At 28.5% G+C, this 24,044-nt stretch overlaps 1 protein-coding gene across 1 annotated transcript; it reads left to right on the top strand.

Moving 5' to 3' along the window:
• Nucleotides 1-1,828: 1,828 nt before the first annotated feature.
• Vps13B (vacuolar protein sorting 13B) lies at nt 1,829-23,031 on the top strand. The gene is made up of 50 exons (XM_011503385.1): nt 1,829-1,970; nt 2,048-2,225; nt 2,297-2,378; nt 2,455-2,630; nt 2,714-2,817; nt 2,888-3,137; nt 3,213-3,397; nt 3,481-3,690; nt 3,765-3,903; nt 4,178-4,295; nt 4,534-4,676; nt 4,760-4,932; nt 5,023-5,199; nt 5,469-5,757; nt 5,815-5,977; nt 6,087-6,477; nt 8,072-8,198; nt 8,298-8,465; nt 8,562-8,785; nt 8,858-9,068; nt 9,234-9,438; nt 9,576-9,753; nt 9,833-10,156; nt 10,486-10,689; nt 11,021-11,136; nt 11,314-11,662; nt 12,072-12,200; nt 12,264-12,380; nt 12,959-13,228; nt 13,291-13,914; nt 14,097-14,192; nt 14,296-15,141; nt 15,281-15,704; nt 16,050-16,132; nt 16,210-16,388; nt 16,454-16,658; nt 16,945-17,109; nt 17,388-17,549; nt 17,640-17,839; nt 18,167-18,317; nt 18,426-18,576; nt 18,641-18,826; nt 18,961-19,105; nt 19,464-19,984; nt 20,081-20,491; nt 20,571-20,747; nt 21,128-21,298; nt 21,613-21,806; nt 22,239-22,586; nt 22,783-23,031. Exons 1-50 carry the CDS (start codon nt 1,884-1,886, stop codon nt 23,014-23,016), a joined length of 11,160 nt encoding a protein of 3,719 aa, XP_011501687.1. The 5' UTR covers nt 1,829-1,883; the 3' UTR covers nt 23,017-23,031.
• The last annotated feature ends 1,013 nt before the right edge of the window (nt 23,032-24,044 follow it).

The following is a 24,044-nucleotide window of genomic DNA, read 5'->3' on the forward strand; positions in this document are numbered from 1 at the left end:
AGATGCCCTTCACACTTTTTTTTTTTTTTTTTTTTTTTTTTTTTTTTTAAACTGTGAACGACGGAGGAGTGAAGAAAAGGGACTAGGTAACTAACTATCTTGGACGCATCACGCTTGACAATATCATATCCAGCCGACCTTTCGGACGTATAGACGAAGGTAGTCGTTGCCCCATAGAAAAGATTCAGGACCACAAGGAGAACTATTTTGTAGAAGCGAACAAACTGCGGCCGATCTCTCGCGACAGAACAAAGATCCAAAGAGGAAAAGACATCGGAATCCTCCTGAGCGAGGAAACCCGCCTTGATGCAAAGCGAAAACAATACCATTGTGGACCTAGATATACCAAAAGATACCAAAAGGTCTCTCACTAAGTGTGTCATTTTTCGAATTAGTGTAACATAGATGTAAAAAATTGGTCTTCAAGACATCTTCAAGGCAAATGCCCACAGAAATTTTGAAAGAAAAAATAAATTTCAAATGAATTGTTTTTAAAGATGTGCATAATGCATTATAAAGGCTCAAAATAATCTAAACGATGATGTTTAGATAAATTAAAACACAGTCGCGAGTACTTTCAATTGGAAACAAAATATTTTTAAAATCAATGAGCATTGGAGCATACGAAATTTTTATATCGACAATTAAAATCGGAATATGACATTCGCAAAGACATTTCAATTTTGCAATATATTTATCTTCAATATTTTTTATCTTTATATTTTGTAATCCTTGATTATGATGGTGGCGCGATTAATAATTTAATAACTATATGATAATATTAATAAATAAATGATTCACGATTAAATACTAAACGTTTAACTATATGAAGTTAATGATAATACGGATACGTAAAAAAATCATTTGTTTATACTGAAATATACAATATTAATATATTTACTTATGATTTCGTGCAGTATTTTAATTTTTACTGAACTATAACTATTCCGTTTTTCAAATAAGCACTTTAAATACTTTTTATTGCATACTTTGCTTTTTAATAATAACATTTTTACTTAAAACATTGGCGGTCAATAATATAATGTAAATATAATTTTATCAATTCTCTAATGAGTAATATTAAAATCAACATTTTTTTTTTTTTTTTGAAACATACTTATATTATCAGAAGCATTTTTTATTCAATAGTATAATTAATTATTAACATGTAACATGCAGTGGTTCTTATGAAAATTAAGAATACAGGATTTTGTATATCAACTACCGATAAAAGCGATTTCTAATATTTCTTTTCACCATTATTCTTATCTTATCAGTCATGTCATCATTATTTCCAGACGTAACTGCATTCAATTAAAAAAATATGTTACATATATGATATTGAATTTGCAAAAAATTTTCTTTACGTTGATGTATGAATATAATAACAAATGAATGTTTTTGTGTGTATAGAAATTCTATGATTGGAAAATTTTGTACGCGAGTATATTTTTGAGAGTTAAGACTATTTACATTATTATTTTAAAACGATTTTAATTTATTTATAAAGGAAAATGTATTCAGATTTTGTTTATAAAATAATGTATGTATTTTATTGCTTCTTTTATTCCTATTTTTTAATCATATACTATAATACATTAACATTAATAAAACATATTTTTTTATTTTCTAACCAAGTCTTGTTTATCTTTGTGCTACTTTCATTTCAACAAATTGTAATATATCGTATTAGCAATTAAATAAATATGTGCATGCATGCGCGCATATTAATTAATTATTAAACCATTAAGTAATTAATTTTCAAATTTTATTACATGCTGCTGTTTATCATTGTACCAAACAAAAGTAATTATAGCACAAATAAAAGTGATATGAATAAGGATAGAAAGGAAACATGAAATATTTTTTAAATCTTTGCTGCAATGTTCAAATTGGAATCGTATATAACTCCTGTGATTCTCAGTTACGTCGAGAAGTATGTTAAAAATTTCAAGCCAGAACAATCGCAGGTACATTAAAATATATTTCTTGTAACAAAAGATTGTTTTTACGCTAAATTATTTGTAACAAATATTTATATATAAAGGTCTCTTTGTGGGGCGGAGATGCATCTTTTCAAAATCTTGATTTACGATTGGAAGTTTTGGAAGAACAACTTAATCTTCCATTTACCTTTGTCAGTGGACATATACATGAATTACTTATTCACGTGCCTTGGGTTAAAATTACATCAGAACCTATTGTTATAACAATTAATACCATCGGCAAGTATCTACAATAGTATGTATAATAAATATCATAGAGAATATTTAATAAAGTGATGTATTATTTGTAGAATGCATCTTAAAATTAAAAGATAAAAGTCAATCGGATAACATTTCAATATTGTCACCTTCGAGAGAAATAGACATTTCTCAGTGAGTAAAAGTTATATACATTAAAATTATTTTAAAGTTGAAAATTTTATAATATATTTATGTTTTTATATTATAGAAAAGAGGCACCTCCTGGATATATTAAAACTATTGTTACAAAAGTTATAAATAACATTACTATCAATTGCAATAATTTAATTCTAAAATATGTCGAAGAGGATATTGTCCTTAGTATTAATGTCAAATTTTTATCCATGCAGAGTGTTAATAATAAATGGGAACCAGCATTTACTGGTAAAAAAAATATTTCTTATTTTCTTACTTCTTAAGGGTTACGATATTAAAATGAATTTTTATAAATTATTCATAATTATTAGATACGAGCAGTTATGAAGTAAAATTACAAAAGATTATTAAAATTCAAGATTTAACTTTGTGTCTTGATAAAATGGACACTTCTGGAAAAATTGAAATCTACCAGGTTCGTATCAGTTTATTTCTCAATTAAGACTAGCTCTTCTGTAATTCCTAAATATTTCTTTATTGTGCAGGATCCAGTATTATATAGATGCTCAATGATTATACGTTTAATTATGAATTATCATAGTAATATAGCAAAGCGAGCGTCAATAACAAGGCTTGACTTATGCTGCCTCAAAATGGAGTTTAGTGTAACCGAACAACAAATTCCAATGATACTGCGATTAATTGCATTAATTACTTTATTGCAATCTACGCAGTTGCCAATTGTTAAAGAAAAATCACGTACAACTGCAGAAGAAGAGATCGATTCATCTAAAGGTTATTAGATATTTTACAGAATGTGTTTATAGTATGTGTTACATTGAACGTGTATTTTAATTTTCTTTTTATCAGATAATCTAATTCAAGTAAGTGATACCACATCAGATTCTACCTGGGGTTTGTGGGCTTGGAATACAGTGTCGTCATTTCTTCCTGTGGACTGGCAAAACGATTGGTCAAACGAACAACATATCGCATATTCTGGTCATGTAATACACTTTGGCTTTTATATTAAGGAGGCTACAATTACATTTAAGGTTGGTAAATTTATTATAAATTTGTCCTATGCATTATGAAAAACATTAATTTTGACTTTAATTTCTTCATTTTTCTTGTTAAGACTGTCGAAAGCGTAAAGGAACAGCTATTTTATAAATCTCGTAAAATAAAATATAAATCATTTCTAACACTTCGTTTCTGTGAGGCTATATTCGATGTAGTTTTACAAGGAATTTCGATGACAAATTTTACTATTGGTTTTGGAAATATTTCTCTTTACCCACGAGGAACTTGCAGTTGTGGACATTTAGAAGTCATAGACGGAGCACAGGTGTTTAAAAGAAAAATTTAACAATTAATTTAATACCATTAAATTGCATTGCATAATTTTACTTCTTATTACAGCCACCTTTATACTTAACGGTTGGAGTATGTAAGAGTAATTATTTAAAGGATACCTTATTTGATAATAATGCTTTAGAAAATCAAGGAAAGAAAAGAATATACACAAAAGATATTTTAAATCATATTTATAATCATAATGGTAATTTTGAAATTTAATCTTTTAAATATTTGAATAAAAATATAGATTAGATATATAAATAATATAAAGGTATTAGCGGAATATAATTGTTTGGACATTTCATTAAATTATAAATATTGCCTTTCTATTGTTATATTTATTCTTAAATAATAAATAATTTGTAATTAACGTAGATGTTTTAATCTCTTGTTGCATTTAGCTATCTTTTTTTTTTCTGCTTTTTCTTTAAAATGAAATTATGTCAATTCATATTATTTAAATGAAAAAATTTTAGTTGTAGTATTATTAGAAAGATGTCCTGCTTTTTGTATGTATTACGTTCATCAAACCAGAATACCTGACAACATCCCTCCAGAAATTTTGGCGGATTTTGGATCAAATTACGAATACAGGTTTAGCAAAATCTATTTTAGATTTCATACACGATAATGTCCTAAAGGGACATAAAAATTTGATCAAAGATAATTTATATATTTACTAGATACAGCAAATTATTCTTAAAATGCATCTAAAAGTGCAAATCATCGAAACAAATATCCTTATCAAATTTTTTTCATAAATTTTCTGAATTTCCACATTATCGTTCGTAATATTTAATGATATTGATAAGAAATAAATTTCCATTTATAGTAATTTTATTGAAGAGAGACACATTGCATACGCTGTAGGACCTTTAACCGTCAGATTATGTTCAGGCTTGATTCATCGTATAAATTCAATTAAAGAAGCCGCTGATAAATACGATTATAGCCCTTATAGTACTCCGAAACCATGTATATTTAATTAATATAATAATTTAATGACTTCATTAAAGACGACAATTTAAAAAAAAAACTTGAATAATTAATGTTTCTAGTACCAACTTTTGATGAATTACCGCCGGTGACCGTTGAGGAATATGAAGCTTTAAGAAAACGAATTCCTATGGTCACGATAAATTTACAAACATTAAGCTTTTATATTGAATTACAATTAGCTGATCATCGTATAACTGGTTTGCCTCGTCAACGAAAATATCTTGAAAATCGAGTGAGTATTACACATTGTCATTCGTATATTATTTACAATTTAGAATAATAATGCCTTTATTGATAGATGATAAAATATTTATAAATTTAGACAATGCCATTGATGCCAGACTTCTCTGATGATCCTTTTGTGAGTATGGGATGCCAGGCAATATCGGTCAAGTTTGAGGAACCATTATATCCATTTAGACTTGTTTCGTGCGCTTCTAAACAAACGGATATTCCACCGGAAATGTTAAATCAATGCTATCGAAATATTAAAATGACAGTAAGATAATAATTACTATTATATTATTATTTTTTAAGCAATATTAATTGGCGAAATATTAAATAAACAAAGGATCACCATCTATTTCACATAAGATATTAGATCATTAGTCTACCGATAGTGCATTATTTTAGCCACTATAATTATAAAAATTATAATAAAAATTATAAAAATTATAGTTTATTAGCCTATATTTTGCATTTGAATGTGCTTAAGCCATTCGAAAGAAAGATCTTAAATTACAATTTGTATAAAATTTTTGCTTTCAGCTGCAAGGTTTCAGTAGTCACGTTTGTCTGACATCGACCAGGCGGACAATGATTATTATGCCTTGCAATTTAGAATGCGAATTGCGTATGCTGCTTTATCCAGCATATTGGAAAAATGTAAATATAATGCATAATTTTCTTAATCTGAATATTAATTCCATCACAGTTACTGGAACCAAAACAAAAATTATGATTGCTACTTCAATCATTACCTCGCTTTTATATCCAGATGATTTGAATAACCCACTTTTATGCTCATCTTTGTATACAGATGCATACGATGAAAAAAGTAAGGGTTGAAGTATAAAAAATTTTTAATGAATTTAATTCACTTTTATCTTTGTAGATCCTATTTATGTTGAGTTTTGTTTAGAGAACATAACTCATGAACTTAAAATGTCAGTGAGTACCACAACATGTACACTAAATATAAGTGCTATAAAAGTATTTGCCTTCAAGCAAGTACAACAAGCATTTATATTGTCTGGACCTGAAATTGAAAATTCTTGGTAAAAATATGTTGCCTTTTAAGTGTATTTAATCTAAATTATATTTATATAAATTATGTAAATTTGTTCGGATAAAATAATGTGCTCTTAATGAAAAATTTATTTTTAGCAAGAATGATCAAGTATTATTGACAGCTGTGATACAATTTTCAAAGGAATATAATAATCAAAGACACCCAACAATTTTATCTTTTCGTATTGCTTCGATGAAAGGTTGCTTAGATCCAATAATACTTCAATGGCTTAATTATCGCGTTACTTATTATAAATTGAATACAACACATTCGATGAAACCAGACTCTGTACAAGTTCTTAATGAGTCTGCAATTTCGGATATGGGTAACAAAAAACGAACTTTTCCAAGTTTACATGAAAGTGTACATAGTTCTTCGGACAAAGAAAAGAGAAAAATGGAAGAAGCCATAGAGAAGTGTAAAAATAAATCCGTTGATAAGACTAACGAATCGGATAAAATTTTAGATACTGAAGGGATTAAAGAGGTAGGTTGTTTTTTTTTTGTTTTTTGTTTTTTTTTTTTTTTAAATAAATATTTATTTAATATGAAAAATATATTTGTGGAATGTATTTAGTAAATTAAAACTAGAAGGTATACTCGAAAATTTTGAATAAGTGGAAATAAAATAACATTTACAGTAGTTGAAAATTATGTTTAATAGGATTTAATAGGACTTTAATAGGATAATTAATAACTCGATTATCTTTTACGTATAAATAAGTACATAAATAAATTTCTATGTAATTTAACTAGAGTTAATAGATTAATTCTTATTGCTTATTAAATTGTGAAATTATATTTTTTAAATATTAAGGCGGTAAAGTATATTGGATTTTTTAATTCATTTTACGCAGAAATTTAAATTATTGTTTTGAAAAATTAAATAGAATTCATGAAAAAATATCGCATATTTTACAATACAGTTACAATTGTGCCACAATTTAGCTGTAATTTTCATTGAACTAAAAAAAAATTGCAACAGATTCCATGGGCAGACAAGTGTATCGGATTGTGTGTCACAGATTCACGATCAGTTTTTATTAAAATCTGTACGCTTGATATGTAATATACTTGTAATTTCTAGCAATATTATATGACTCATCTTTGAATTTTATAAAGTTTTTAAATAATCTGTGATACATGTTTGATTGATATATATTACATGAAAGCCATAATTATGTATATTAATTTATGGCTAGAGCAAGAATACAATTAAATTTATAAATATTAAAAATTAATTTTTTATGACTTACTTATAAGTTTATTATTATGCTTATTTCTGTGCTATAATAAATATTAAAAATTATATATAAAAGTTAATTATATATAAGAACATGATTTTGATATATTCCATACTCTATCCACTTAATTTCTTGATTAATAACTTAAGAATACATTATATGCATATATAAGTTGTATATATCTTTTTGTATTTTATTCATAATTACTATTAAATATAGCAAATGTTAGTTTTATAGAGTTTTGTATCATTTAAAAAAAAAAAAAAAAAAAAATTTATTCTTATAATCATAATACTATATAATAGTAAAAAAAATTAGTCATACACTATCACACTAGCAGTTGCATACTTAAGTTAAATACTATTTTATTTTACAATTATGTTCTTAAATCCTACTGTTTTTAGCATAAGCTTTCGCATGCTTGGTACAATTATATTTGATCGGGATGTTCGTTAATTGATTGATCGATATGCTTCTTACTATAATTTAATTGAATGGCAGATGGATATTCAAGTCATATATCTTTGTTTAACAATTACTTAAAATCTGCTAGTTTACTGCAAGTCTACTTATCGTAAATTTGAGATATACAAGTCTGCTGCACTTGTACGCAATTTTGATGACAAGTTATATGTACAGCAAAATGTGGTAGTAGAGCAATATTATTATTATTATCATCATTATTATCATCATCATTGTCGTCATGGTCGTCATCGTCATCATCATTATCGTCATTACGATTGTTTTATTTATTTAATCACATTGTTTTAGAGAAAATTTTAATTAAAAGAACGCTATACTTTAATATTTAATTTAAAATAATAATTGAACTTATAGAATGTAAGCATAATGGGCAAAATAGCCGAATTATATTCCTGGTGGTCTGGACTCGTTTTAAATGGATCGATAGAGCATATTATTATTTATATACCGACGGAAACAATGAGTGGGGTTGGAGTAGAAGGTAAGACAGGTAGATTCCTTAAATATATGTTATTTATAATGTCGGTTGTAATAAAAATACTAATCAATTTTTTTTTTTTTTTTTTTTTTTTTTTTTTAGGAATTGCAGAAGCGGCAGATGATGCATTACAAAACGATCCAGATTTACAAATTCTTGTTATAAAGTTACCATCAATAAACGTACATTCTTCTCACATTCAATCAGAACGTTTGCACACTTTTCTTCGTGATTTCCCTATAGTCTTACCTAAAGATATGTGGATACATCGTAAATATGCAATCATACACTTTTTAATAATAATATATATATATATATATATATATATATCCATACTTCTAAACATAATTAATTATTACATTTTAGAAATTCATAGTTTTCCATGGACACTCGAAATGTTAAATTTTGAATCCTTTACTTTAAAAGGATATGTACATCGTGAGTTTATTAAAAAAGTATGCATTAAAGCTACATTTGATTTGTCTGTGAAAGATTCGACTTTAGATTCGAAGAAAAATAAGCTCTCCGCTCTAAGCCTATGCTTATATATCGATACATCACCAATCATTATTTCTATATCAGAAGAACAAGTAAAGTGTATTTACAATAATATATATTCACAATGAATAATAGCAAAAATAAACGTACATTATATTTTTCAGGTGATATTTCTTTATAATGTATTTGAAATGATTGTAGATTTGATTCAAACGATATTGCCAAGTAAAGTAAATGCATACAGTGACATTAAGGATGCGAAAGATATTTCCTTTAGAATACCACAAAGTTCATCTAGCCCAACGCAATTGCCATATACCGAGGATGCCGCGTCAACATCAACTTTATCCGCAGTAAAAGAACATACGGGACAAGGTTGAAATATAATATATAAAAGCTATTCGTAATATATCGATTAATTAATTAATTTTTTATCTAAGATACATTTTAAATTACTTTTTAATTAAAATAAACGCCATAGTAATATAATAATGAAAGCAAATATTTGATCAGCGATTATGATGTTTTTATTTATTTTAGACGAAGATGACTTACATCTTACAGCATCCATTCAATGGACAATAACAAAAGTCTCTGTTAAATTATATGTCATGGGCGAGAGTGAATATGCCACTTTAAAATTGGTTTTAGATCTTGAAGATATTATTACATCAGTTGATATTCAATCAGTATACTTAAAACTTAAACACAAAATAACAACAGCCACAATTTTTCATTATACTCGGTATTGTATTTGTAAATAAAAGTATTTATAAATAAATGTAGATAGTTTGATTTCTTACATATTTTTAATCGTTCAATTTTTTTTGTTTTTTGTTTTTGTTTTTTTGTTTTTTTTTTTGTTTTTTTTTTGTTTAATAGAAGATGCGAGAACGATCAATGGGATTTTGGAGATTATGTTGGTTTGGTACTTTGTGCGAGAGAAGATAATTTCGAAAAAAGTGAAGATTCTGGATTTATGACACTGACATTGACGATTGCCAAATCAGGAAACGTGCACACTCGATGGGGTGCACATAAGACTTACAAATCACAAAAGGTCACTTTTGTATTATATCGACATTTTTATAATTGACGATAATTATTATTTTTATATATTCTTCTTTTATGCTTAACAGAGAGATTTGAGAGTCGAATCCTTACAGCCAACGAACGCATATATCACAGAAGCTGTTGTTAAAATTCAAACAGTGGATATTATTATTCCGCCTAGTGTTCTAGCAAAGTACATGCAATTTATAAAACCATTTTTAAATAAAAAATCAATTCAAAAGAATTCCACTACTAATGGAAAAAATCTTTCAACGCCCTTTATTGGATTTACTAATTTAAGAAATGAGTCACTTCCTTTGATCTATTTAGAATTTAAAGGTTTTCGTTTAATGCTACCAGTTGCTTCTGAATCTATTCAAGATTTACAACACGATCTTTTAATGCTAAAGGTATATCTATTAAAACAGTTATTTACTTTTATTGAAAATACAATTTGATTTTTCGTAAAAAGTACATTTTCAAGAAAATAGCTTCTCACAGAATTTCAATGTAATTAATTGCCATAACAATTAAAAAAGAGCATATATAAGACCAAATTATCATAATTCTTATACTCTTTTTAAATAGTAACCACGATAATGCAGAGTTCTCATCAAAAATATTTTTCAATATATTAAAACATTTTTTTTTTTTTTGTTTTTTTTTTTTTAAGATTATAAAGAAATTTATGATTATATTTTATTTTTCATACATTTTCCATTGATGACAATAAAAATAGTTGGATAATATTCGAATTGCGCCACATGCGGAAAATCCTATATGTAGGGTGCCGCTTCGATCTGATATTTATCAATTGGCTGCGCAAGCAAATATATTAAATGTGCCAGGATCAGCAGTTGAAGATCGTCAATATCAAATAAATGTCGATGGAATATGTGCTCATACAACAACTTGGAAAAATTATCAGCAAAGTGTAGCCAAGGTTAACAAAATATTAAATATAATTATATTTAATTTATTATTATTATTTTTTTAAATATAAATTATTGTGTATATACTATCTAAAATTTTTAATATTTTTCGTATATATATATGTATACATGAATTGACAACAAAAAAAAAAAAAAAAAAAAAAAAAAAAAAAAAAATTATTATTTGACGAGATATTTATTATTGATAGAAAATTATTAATGAATAAATCAACATTGTCTTTCATCGATTTTTGTTAATTATAAAATAGACCGTTCAATTTTTATTCTTATTAGTACGTAATATTGAAAGGGTCTAGTTTGTAATTTTATTTTATATTATAGCGAACGTCACAATCATATTTGTATACAATGAATGAAAATCCTGCAGTTGAATGGAATAAATTAGGAAATGAAAGCAATCTCGAATCCCATTTTTCAACGCTCCCTGTCATTACAAGGTATATTATAAATTATTTTGTAATTCATCGATTCATATCTCACCCGAAAATCTTAATATAATAAAAATAAAAAAATTAAATATTAAAGATATTCTTATTCTATTATGAGTAATGCATTTGAACATTAAACATCTATGCTAATAATATCAATTGACGATTGTTCTTCTTTTATTATAGATTCGATTTTTGTTTTATCGTTGCTCCAGTTGTTATGTTTCAACCTGATATTATGGTTTGTGGTAGTGCTGCTGAAGTTAATTGTCTAACAGATTTAGAATTGATGGTAAATCTGAATCAAATGAAACTTTTTTTGTCACTGTATTCACAATTTACAAGCTTAGTAGCATTGGATGAAACAAAAGAAGTTAATATTTTTGAGGCTCCAGTGCGTTGCAAAAAGGCAATAGTATCATTTAATCCAAAAATTATTACTCCAACGAATTATGTAATATTGGAATCCGAGACTGATTTTACCAAAGACAGTGGAGTCGATTTTGAAATTTCTAGTGTAAATTCATTAAATCTTGTAAGTATGTGAAAAAAAAAAATTATTAAGCAAAACAAATTGTTTAATATTAGAATTTTTAATACTCTTTTATTAGAAGTGTTAGATTTGATTAAAAAAAAAAAATATATTTTTTATTTAAAAAATAAATTGTTATACAATTATGGATTGCATGAAGACAGCTAAACGAATATTATAGACAAATATTAACATTTAAATTACATTTAAACTTAAACGGAATGATCATATATTTTCTAAGAAATTATGCATATATAAAACACTAAAAATATATTTAATATTTTGTTACGTATATATATATATATATATATATATATATATATATATATATATATATTAACAGAACTATATTAAATTTCAATTTGTTTTTATTAAATAGTCAATTTGATTTAATATCTATTACAAAATGTAGGAAAAGTCTCATTTACAAGAAACGTTAGAATTTCCACCGTTTGAATTTTTAATAAATTGTGGGAAGATAAAAATGGTTGTCTACGATATAAAAAAAAGTACGAATTCGGAAAATATAGTGGTAAGTAATGTTTAATCTGTTATCGATACCAATATTTATAATTTAGATCTACAAACATTAATATTATTTTAGAATGAAATTGAAATGGAAGAAGATGACGTGAATAATTTGAAGCAACCGTTAATTTACGCTATGATTAATCAACCAAATTTTTATTTTTCCCAGCAACATTTTGACAAAAAAATGCAGGTTTGTTTATAACATGTTATTTACTTGTGTATGAATGTGAATTTAATGATTTTACGATATTGCCATAAACGCACATTACAATAATTTATCAATTCAAAGAAATAAGTTTTACAAAATCCTTTTTAGTTTTATATTTATATTTCATTTATTCTACATGTTTTATTAGACTGTGCTGTATTATTTTACTTATTTCAATTATTTAATGTTGGTGTATTATAATGTATAATTTTAAGTTTTGACGAAAATGAGTAGGTGGTATTGTATTCTACTATCGGTATGCTACATGAAAAAGTATTAAAACAATATTAAACGAAATCGAAGCAATTAAATAAATAAATGAATAAATAAATTCTTTCTAAAATGATATGTCTATATAATAGAAAATGAGTAAGAATAGCGACAATAAAAATTATATATTCAATAATTACAATTAATCGTTAATTCGTGTTAATAATGTATGAATTTATCAGGTATATAATTATTAATATAATTCTAATAATATTACGTGTAATAACTATTAATAGAACCATTTTTGTTGAGTTTATTACTTCAATGTATACTTACTTTAAACGTAACAGGTGTCTTGTTTTGACGTCGCTCTATTTCTTGGTAATACAATCGAGAAATATTCGACTTCCATACCAACGGAAGCTGATTTTAAAGTTTGTCTCATAGAAACGAAAAGCGGCGAGGCACATCCTGATACGGGAATACCGCCTTCGTTTCTAGTTGTCAAACGTGACGTGCTCGTGGGAAAGATACCACAATTAAATATTAACATGGGCAGACCAACGAAAATACATATCTCATTTTCCCGTTTAAGCGACATATTGTACATAAAGGACAAGGTACGAGGGAAACAGCAGCCCAGATGATAATATATGAATAAAAATTCACTAATTTATTTCAGATATCGACATGCTTTACGAATGCTGTGAGTAGTACGCATTTGTATTCAGGTACGGATACGCCTAATTCAATAACTCAAAAAGTCACAACTCCTCGAAAGTTTAATATGCCTGATGTAAATATAACAAGCAAACAGTTCGTTCTCTCATTCAAGTCAGAGACCGAAGCGGAAATTATTTTTAGTTTAGCAACACTCTCCATTAATCTAAGCAATATCTTAAGACCCGAAAGGATATATGTTAATTTAACGTGGGACTCATTTATCGTTTCAACGATTCTCGACTCCAATATCACCGTACTTTTAAATCCGTTTTCTTGCAACACGATTGTGTCTGTTATATGGGAGTCTTGGCAGAGCGAGGCGAGCTCGCCATTAATTCAAATTCAAGTAGATAGCGATTGCATTTATTTGGACTTTGGTCCTAAGCACATACTGATTTTAAAATCAGTTTTGTCAGAATTTCAAAAGGTTGTCGCTAAGATAAGTTCGTTGTATGCGGCGCATTTATACGAAGAAGAGCAGACAAATTTTATAGCCCACGAACAGCACTACAAAGACGACTTGAAGTCCGGAGCATTTCAATTCGTTGACGGAAACGTGGAGGAGCTTCCCTTTCCCTATCAAGTAATTATTTTCAATTTAATCAGCAGATGATTGTAATCTGAATTTCATCTTTTTTCATTCTTTTTTTTTTTTTTTTTTTTTTTTCTTGTTCTTTCTCTTTTTCTTTTTCCTCTTTTTCTTGTTCTTTCTCTTTTTCTTTTTCTTTTTCTTTATTATTTTTTTTTTCCATTTTATGATTATAGGTAGTTTTCTCTTCTTTTCCTCATCAAGCAATGGCTTGGCGTTATCCTCATCCTCGAGCACTTACAAAAATCTATGTCAGTCCCGTCCCCTTCGAGGTAAATAAACAATGGGCGCCTACACACGTATGCGCGTAATCGTCGAGAGATAATTAATTAATCGTCATGTTAACTTACGCACTCAATGTTCTTATCTTCTTAGGTGGACAGTATGGGAATGAAAACGGAGGATCGTATACCTTGTAGCATTGAATACTGGAGCGAAAGTCAAATGGCCTATCAACGTTACGTTGACCTCTACATCTCCGAGACGGAAAGCTATCGACTCGATTTGCCCGATAGAATTCCACTGCTCGCGGTCGCCTGCGTTTGGCGCATAGTGATACTTCAGCACTCCGAAAAGATTAATAAACTTTCGAGCAAAACTCTAATCGGATGTTTACGAATTGATTCGTACTTCAATCCATTAATTGTTCCCAAAATTCAGGTGGCTTTCAACGTGCGTGCATTTCATATATCCTTCTATAATCACCTAGATTTGAACTATTACGAAATATTACCGCCACCGCTCAGTAATTACAAACTAAACGGCATGATTCCCGAGACACAATGCTTCGCTTTGCTCGAATACAAGAAGGCCACCTTTTTGTTTAACAAATGGCCCGACAAATGTTTATTTTTAGCCTCATCCGGGAATATCAGTATCTACTTATTAGATTACGGGCTCCTCCTTCTTCAAGAAGTCTTGGACACTGCAAAGATCAAAGCTCAAATCTCGATTACCGACAGTACGGATTTGACGCTCGTTTCTCAACCATTTTCATTGAAGCTCAGCCCTTCCACTTTCCATACGCTTGCTCTAGCCGCTCACCTATGGAACGACATGCTCAATCAAACAAATAAGCCCACGCTAGTTCTTACTACTAGATATGCTATTGCTAATGACATGAACATTCCAGTACGTTTTGGTCAAAGCGGAACCGATGACAATATACTTTTAGAAAGTAGACAATGTCATTTTTACTCCTGGAGAATCACGAGTAATCAGGTACACTGTTCGAATATATTTTTATCAAATCAGCAGTTAACGCGACGTTTACATATCAGATATCTTTTACGGTATATTAACATTCGTCATAATCATCATTTAATGCATAATTAATTAAAGGTATTAAAATTTAAAATAGGTATTACGCATAGCGGTCGAGGAAACCGGTTGGATTTGGAGCAAACCATTTTCGGTGAACGTTGATGGCACGTATTATGCAGACTTCAGTCACTCGTATCTCGACATGGTCATTTCCATTAATGTCAAATCACTCTCGGCCTCGGAAAAACTCGTCACATTTTCCGGCCAATTAATAATTTCAAATAATTTCATGGAGGGCTTTGAAATGAAGCTCGTAACATATGACTCAAAAACTAATAAATTACTGGTGCACTGCGAAGTTTTAAATATTCCTGCCAATTCTCAACCATCCTCCATTATACTTTATCATAATAATAATATGTCAATGCGTCTGAGATTCTCTAACATTGCCAATTTGTCTTGGACCGGTGATATTCCATTACAGCCAAATACAATTTGGGGACAGCCTTGGCTTGTTAAAGGTACGCAATTATTACGGTTTTCAATTGTTTGATATTCCAAGTTCTTTATTTCAAGTTCCATTTATTTATCATAAATATCCATTTGTAAATTATCTTATTACCAAATAATTAAATAGTTTAGTGTTACAAATGTGACACTATTATATATATATATATATATATATATATATATATATATATATATATATATATAATAGTGTCACATTTGTAACACTAAACTATTTAATTATTTGGTAATAACTAATCGATACGATTGCTACCGATTTTCTCGACAATAATTTCCATAAGAAACTTAATCGTAATATAGATAAACAATAAAAAAACTATAACTTAATTTTTTTATAGTACCTTTGCAAGAGAAAGGACAGTTCATTAGTATATGGGTGAGGATAATCGTTGAGCAGGTGAATGGAAAAAATAAAATTCTTGTACGTATTCTCTATTATTCGATTTATTACTAAGGTATGATTGCGGATTTTCATTGAACAATATATTTAAATTTCAGGCAATCATAAGTCCTCTATACATGATAAGATCGTACTTACCAGTGCCAGCAAAAGTACAAATAAAAACTCCGTCGCTGAACGTATCGTTAAATACTGTGATTAATGGCCGTGGGGAAAGGCAACAACTATACTGTCCAGGAACTTTTGAACACTTTCATCATCTTACCTTCCAAATCGAGTAATTAATTAGTCCTCTCGTTATATCTCATTCAATGACATGCTTTTACAATATGGATTCTGCAGGTCGGGGGCTTCGGCATCAAATCCTCATGTGCCTTTATCGTACAACACGGTGGATCAGCGCAAGTTTTTTAAAAGACCGGAAAAGGAGACCATTGAGGATGTTCTGGCTTTACTTGAAATAGCGAAAGAGGACTCAAAATGGCCTTTCCAAAATGAAGACACTAGTGCGTGGATAGCGGCGGATCAACCTCAGACTTATATTCAAGTACGTATGCTAATATAAATTATAAATAATGAAATTGTAATTTTTATCTTATTTATTAAAAATCTTATGGAACTTTTAACTTTATATTCAAATATCAATTTTCCGCTTATATTTCAAATTCATTCAAATGTATGAAAATTTAAAAAATTCCATACTCGTAATTTTACTGGCAATATAATCATTATATAAATATTCTAAACATTAAATATATACTAAAATCTCATAATATATATATATATATATATAGTGCTTATAAAAATATATATTTTTATGAATTTTTAATTAGGTAAAATATGAAGATGCTGGTTTAGTGTCGAGCACCTTGCTTCTAGAACTGCGGCCATGGTGTTTTGTTTTAAATTCTCTCGGTGTTCAACTTTCTATTGTATTTAACGATACAGAACTTTGTAGAATACCACATTACGGAATAGTTACACCACCAAAATTAGAGGTACGTTCGTATTATTGTTCTCCCTAGCGGATATGTTGCAATGTCTTTGAATTGTTTATAATTACACTCTGAAATATACTTAGAGATTATTAAAACTGTAGATAGATTACAGATTAGTAGAAATTTAAAATTTAAAACATTAAATAATAAATAGCTTTAGCTGTATGTATCAGATAATATCTGCCTATAAGCGGTCAATATATCTTTTTAAGAATTGTACTATTTTTTTTTTTTTTTATTTCCGTAAATTATAAAATTTAATTGTTTCTTTGTTTTAGGGTATCTTTCACATTGGAGTTGGTATTGCCGATACGTTTTTCATGTCGTCTGTGTTACAATTAGTTACGCCAGATTGGAGTCAAAGTTTTTATATGCCCCGAATAGAAGGCTTAATTCCTTTAGAAGGGAATATTAAAACGTGTGTTAATTGTGAATCTAGTGTAAGTTTAATTGTTTGTCGTTTAATTGTTTCATTTAATTTTAATAATGGTTGAATAATTTTACAAATGTATGCCATTGTACAATTACAGATATGTATGATGAGTATAAGTTCAAGCATACATAAAGATATGCGAACGATACGAATAAGTAGCAATTACGTAATTACAAATATGACAAATTATGAATTGTATGTTGCAACATTTGCAGTTCCAAATTCGTCGACCGATTTATGCTTACCGAACGACCTTACTTCACAAAGTATAACTATTGCGCCGTATACGGATGAAAGGTCATAAAAATTAATATTGTATTTGGTTTTTGTTATTGGAGCATATAAATGCGTGAAAATTTGCTAATTTTAATAATTTTAAATCTTCTTGATTTTCTAAATACTTTTTTTATTTTATCGTTATGAAAATGATTTTTGTTATTTTTGCTGAATGATATTTCACTGATATAACTAATATATGCAAAGTTGACAAATTTAACTTAATTTTTTTTTTTTTTTTTTAACGGACATTAAACGTTAAGATTAAATTAATTAATATTTGAAACATTTTATTTATTTATTTATTTTTTTAATAACTAAACTTATTAATCTCTGATTATTTTGTAGATATGCAGTTCCAATTGTACAGTGGTATACTTTATTTGAAAAAATAAATGAATCATTTATTTTATACGTCGCACTAGGGCTTGATAATAAATCATGGTCATGCCCAATTCGCGTAGATCAGGGTCTTAGCAGAAGATCCATTGCTATTCCGGTGAATTATGTTATCTATCTTCTTTTATATACGTATATTTTTTAAAATTATGTATTATGTTAATTTTTTTTTTTTTTTTTTTTTTTTTTTTGTAACATTTCTTTAAAGAGCGTCACAGATACTGTACCTCTTATAGTAACAACTCAGGAAGACAAAAGTATAGTATATATAATGATTCACAATGATAAACATCCTCAATTGTTCATTGAGAACATGTGTCCATTCAAAATTGTAATTAGCGAAGCAAACAAAGAAACAGGTATTTTGATTTATTTTCATAACTAAAGACTCGATTGAAATTTGAATCCTTAAATATATTGCAGATGATGCGATCTTAGATGCACAACATTTTTCATGGAAATGTCAAATTGAAAGCAAAAGTTCGTGTCATTATTCAATGCCAACTATTGGAAGTAAATTACCAGATCTGCCGATTAGTGATTCATCCGCTTATATGATAGTATCGGCTATTCCAATGGCAGATGAATCAAAAGATAAAATAAATTTTGGTAATTATATATTTTTATTTCTAATGCGAACAAGCACAACGTGCTTAATACATATAACGATAAAAACAGCATCAACAACAACAACAACAACAACAATAATAATAATAATAATAATAATAATAATAATATTTTAGGTAAAAAAGATTTACAGTGGTCTAAATGTATAAATTTATCAACATGCTCAATGGAACAATTTATACGACTGCCGTATTATGGAGATGTTAAACTGATAATACAAACACGATGCTATACAACTTTTATTTGTTTTAGTCCAATTTCGCAGGTATTTTTATTTAATTATATTTTAACGAATAGAGCAAAAAATACTTTCTCTTTAGAATAAAAGTATTTATTTGTTTATTTAAATAGTTAGAGCTATCAGCTCAGGAGATAAGAAATAAAATTGAAAAAAAGTCTACTTTTCATCGAGAAGGAAGCGATACTTCTATAGATAATATTTCTTCTTATCTCGAAGAAGAACGGATACCTTTAAATCTACAGGTTTTTTTTTTTTTTCCTTCTAAAACATAATATGTATATTAAAGAGAATAATAATTATGATAAACAGTGTTTATAAATATATATATATATATATATATGTATATTTTTTTTTTTTTTTTTTTTTTTTAGGGTAAAGGCGTTCGACGTCAACTACAACATTTTTTTCAGCTCAGGACGATGCTTTGGAAACCGATTTATCTCTTCTTTACACATGTACATGGAATAGTTCAAAGCAATTAAACATAATGCAGATAGCGAACGCAGATTTAACGACTGCGAATAAACAAAATAAAATTAAAAATAGCTCAGCCACGATTCATTTGCATGGATTTTCAATCGTTATAACAAAAGATATAAATGATAATGGTCAAAGAATTGAAGTCGCAAGCCTATGTATGATCGATACAATATTAATGATAGATTATAAAAAAACTCGTTCAAAATTGAGCCTATACTTTGGCGATTTACAATTAGACAATCAAATGTTTGAGCACGGTGGCTTTGATTTTCCCGTAGTATTAATAAGTCAAAACCCATTTGTTAAAAAAGATTCGGCCATTTACTTGAGTAATAATCTTAGGAAAAATGTTATGAACGTGATTGAAAATTCTTTGATAAATGTCGATTTAATGTGGGAGCATAATTGTGACGAAAGAGGTACTTTAATCTTTTAAATAATAAGCTTCGTCGTTATATTAAATTCACTTATAATGCCAAGGTGGCTCTAATATATTGCGATTATAAAAATTTCAGCTTGTAAAGATGTTACGGTTAAGATAGCACCATTGCACGCATACATCGAAGGAAGTTATATTACTTTACTTATGGATTATGCTGCATCGGTATTACCTCCTTGTTTTATAGTTTCAACGTCAGATTTCAAAGAAAAATTTGTACAATTGTCAAATACAAATAATATTTATGTACCGGATTATATATTAATCGATGGCAGAACGTTAAGTAATCCATTAAGGCTTCAAAATTTCGTAATCGACTCGTTATCGATTATGCTAAGTGTACATACTTCTGTTCATTTGTACGTGGCCTTTGATCATTCGCCATTATACTTCGAGGTGTTTGATAGGAAAAATTTAATAGCAACTCCTTATCGACTCGGTAATGCTCTTGCTATGCATTATTTATCTAGTGCGATTTTTGGAATAGGTAGGCTAATCAGTTATCCATAATATCGCAGAGATTTATAATAATTGCTCTTAATATCCTGTCATTTTTATTCTCGTAGGATGGGTTGTTGGCTCTTTAGACATTTTAGGATCTCCTGGAGGATTAGCGCAGGCACTAGGTTATGGACTGAAAGATTTTATTTCAATGCCGTTTCAAGGACTTTTGCAAGGACCTTGGGGCTTTATTGTCGGCATCACACATGGCTCGGCAAGTCTAGTTAAGCATATTACAGCAGGTGAGTCTTGATTTTGCCTGATTTGTCTATTGAAAAAAAACGCGAGACCTATTTTGATTACTTATAAGACTAACTTTGAAGAAACTAAAATTTTTACGGCAATTAATATTTATATATATATATATATATATATATATATATATATATATATATATATATAATATATGATATAAGAATTATATTGTTTATCATGTGAAAGACACGATTTACTTAAATACATAATGCATTATACTCTGCAAATATTAAAATCCGTGTATAAATATTTATGCAACAAAATAGATTGTTCGAATTAATATATTAATAACAAGCCGATCGAAAGAATTTTTAATTTGGCAAACAACCATTTGCTGAATTTGTAAGCTTTGCGTGTGCTTTTAAAGGTACTGTAAATTCAGTGACAAAACTTGCGTCGAGTGTAGCCCGGAATTTAGATCGATTGACATTAGACGATGAACATTTGCAACGTCAAGAAGAATTTCGAAGGATGCGACCTCAAGGTTTAGCACAAGGACTTTATCAAGGATTAACCGGTTTAGGCATGAACCTACTTGGTATGGAGTTTTCATACATATATGCATGTTGGCATAAATTATTAAGCTTTTATCCGTAACACATAATTATGGTAAAAACAAATGTAAAGGGATTTTTTTTTTTTTTTTTTTTTTTTTTTGTGGAAAATTAAGCACGATTTTAATATTTTAATGAAATGGACTATTGTAGAAATTCGCCGTTTTCTATATCTCTGTCTGCCTACTCGTATAAATGTAAAATTCATCTATCAAATATCATAAAAATTGAAATTAATTGCCTTAAACTTGAAAGGAATAAAATTAATTTCGCATTGCTTGTGCACGGCGTGCAACAGCCGCGGTGGCCGGACTCGCGCATCATCCTCTACAGCAAGTCTGGTCAGGTGAAACGTCAACGAGGGGACTCGTTGCTGGGGTTGGCCTTGGGCTCGTTGGTGTCGTAACGAAACCTCTGAGCGGTGCTGCCGAATTGGTGGCCCTAACAGGTCAAGGTTTGCTGCAGGGCACTGGTTGGAACTCCTTACCGACGGTACGCATTTTCACACGTGAAACGCTCACCTCGATGTGTAACGAAGACAGCTGCTGATCAAAATTCGTATTATTATGTAATGTTTTATGTTTAAGCTAGACAAGCAGCTATTCTAATGTTTTTTTTTTGTTTTTTTTTTGTTTTTTTTTTGTTTTTTTTTTTTGTTTTAGTTAAGATATGACAAGTTTTCCCACTTAAACATTAACGCGACAGCACAAATTGTAATTGCAATTTTTTAATTTTTTTATCGCGCATTTGGTCGATTACTATGGTTACAATGACTATTTCATCATTGCATTAAGCTCAAAGTTATATTGCTAGAAAGATCTCATAGATAGATAGTATGGTGCATTATTAATATTATTATTTCCTAATTAATCGTAGAAAATTTGATAATGACAAAATTGAAAGAAAAGAAATTAACTACTTTAGCCCCGTCAACGACCAGTTGTGCAATATTCAAATGGATCTGGTACTACGTCGCTAAGATATGCTTGGAGATTAATGCCACTGCTAAGGAAAAGCCACGATAGTATTCTTCATGTGTCTAATGCCGATCACATTCAAGACAGTAATAGGCCGGTTACCCTCGTTCTCACTAGACAAGCACTGCTGATCGTAAATGTTACCGAGGATAGCGTTGAAAAAATATTTCCACTTAAGGATTTGATAGCTGCGGTTTATCCAACCGAGCCCACTATGTTTAGACTTTATTGCTCAACTGCTTCACCGCCCCAACGCTTTCGAAAAGTCTCACCGGTTGAGCAATTCGAGGTAAAGGTATTTGTTTTGCATTTTTAATAAGTAATAACGCATCAAAAGACCTTATTATAACTTTTATTATGGCTAGCTGATGAAAGCGAAGCTTTTAATTAATAAATAACAAGTAACGCGTGTGAGAAATATCGACAAATATTTTGTTCTCATCGCCGACGGTTTAATATAAAATACCATTATTGATAATTGTGAATTGCAGATGGATCAAGAAATGAGGGCAAGGGTAGCGGAATTTCTACGTACGAGTAGTACGGGCATTGCTAGTGTTTCTACAAACAGTGATGTACAGTCCGAAATACACGATTCCAGTTCTATGTCGCACCTTGATAATGGTTTGGTCTTTTACATCAACTCGGATTCTCGTACTTATCTCCTTTCGGTTTTCAATATCGCTAAAAAACAAAATCAAGGCAACGGTTTTGTTGTACTATAAAAGGAAAAAAAAAACAAACAAAAAAAAAAGAAACAAAAAAAACAAAAACAAAAAAAAAAACAACAACAAAAAAACAACAACAAAAAAAAACAAAATGAAAGAAAGAAAAAAATTTGGAAACGAAATTTTTACATAAGAATTTTAAAAATATACATATAAAAAACTTTGTCAGTGCTAAACTTAATAAATGAATTTTTTATAGTACTTTACGGAAATACTATATTTATACATAATTTTTAAACGTCTATTTTATAAAAATTAAAGAAAATATAAATAAATATTTGATAATTTAACTACAAAGAACTGAATTATATTACAATAAGAATTGGGTAAATTTTATATCTCTTTCAAAGAACTGTAAAATAATCTATACGTTGATATTAAATTTTTCAATTTCAATCGAAGGAATTTATAATATCTATGCAAGGGTTCTCAAAATAAAGGCTATATTTAATTATAAATATGTAGTTTATTTATTAATGCGACATTTATTTTTAATTTTCTAAGGAGAAAATATTGTGATAGTGTATTTAATATATCGAATAACATGCCCTTAATGACTTGTCTTTTAAACACTTTTAATTGCTTAATAGACGGATATATGAATAACATTTTCGATATTTCTACTTGTTATGGAACAAAATCGATTCCTTTCGTCACTGGATTAATCTACATGCACAAGAATTTTTGCCTAATTCTGTTCTCGTTTTGAAAACATGGAGAAGTCGAGTTTTTTTTTTTTTTTTTTTTTAAATGTGCATATCTTTGAAAAGAGAAGCAAACAAGTCGAATACGGTAATAAAACGTTGATAATTAATTAACTGATCTATGAACTATTGTACTTTAACCGTAACAAATAGATTGATGAAATAGCTCGAAAATAGCAATGACGGTTAATTAAGCGTAACTCGAAATTTTCATGCAGATGCGTGTGCTATGGAGTTAGCATGAGCTTTGTAGGCAAATTTAATATCCATTGATATAAACGAAATAAATTATCCATGAAAAGAAAATTCAAAGAAGATAAA

This window comes from Ceratosolen solmsi, unplaced genomic scaffold, assembly GCF_000503995.2.
Source record: "Ceratosolen solmsi marchali unplaced genomic scaffold, CerSol_1.0 scaffold63, whole genome shotgun sequence".
NCBI classification, from domain to species: Eukaryota; Metazoa; Arthropoda; class Insecta; order Hymenoptera; family Agaonidae; genus Ceratosolen; species Ceratosolen solmsi.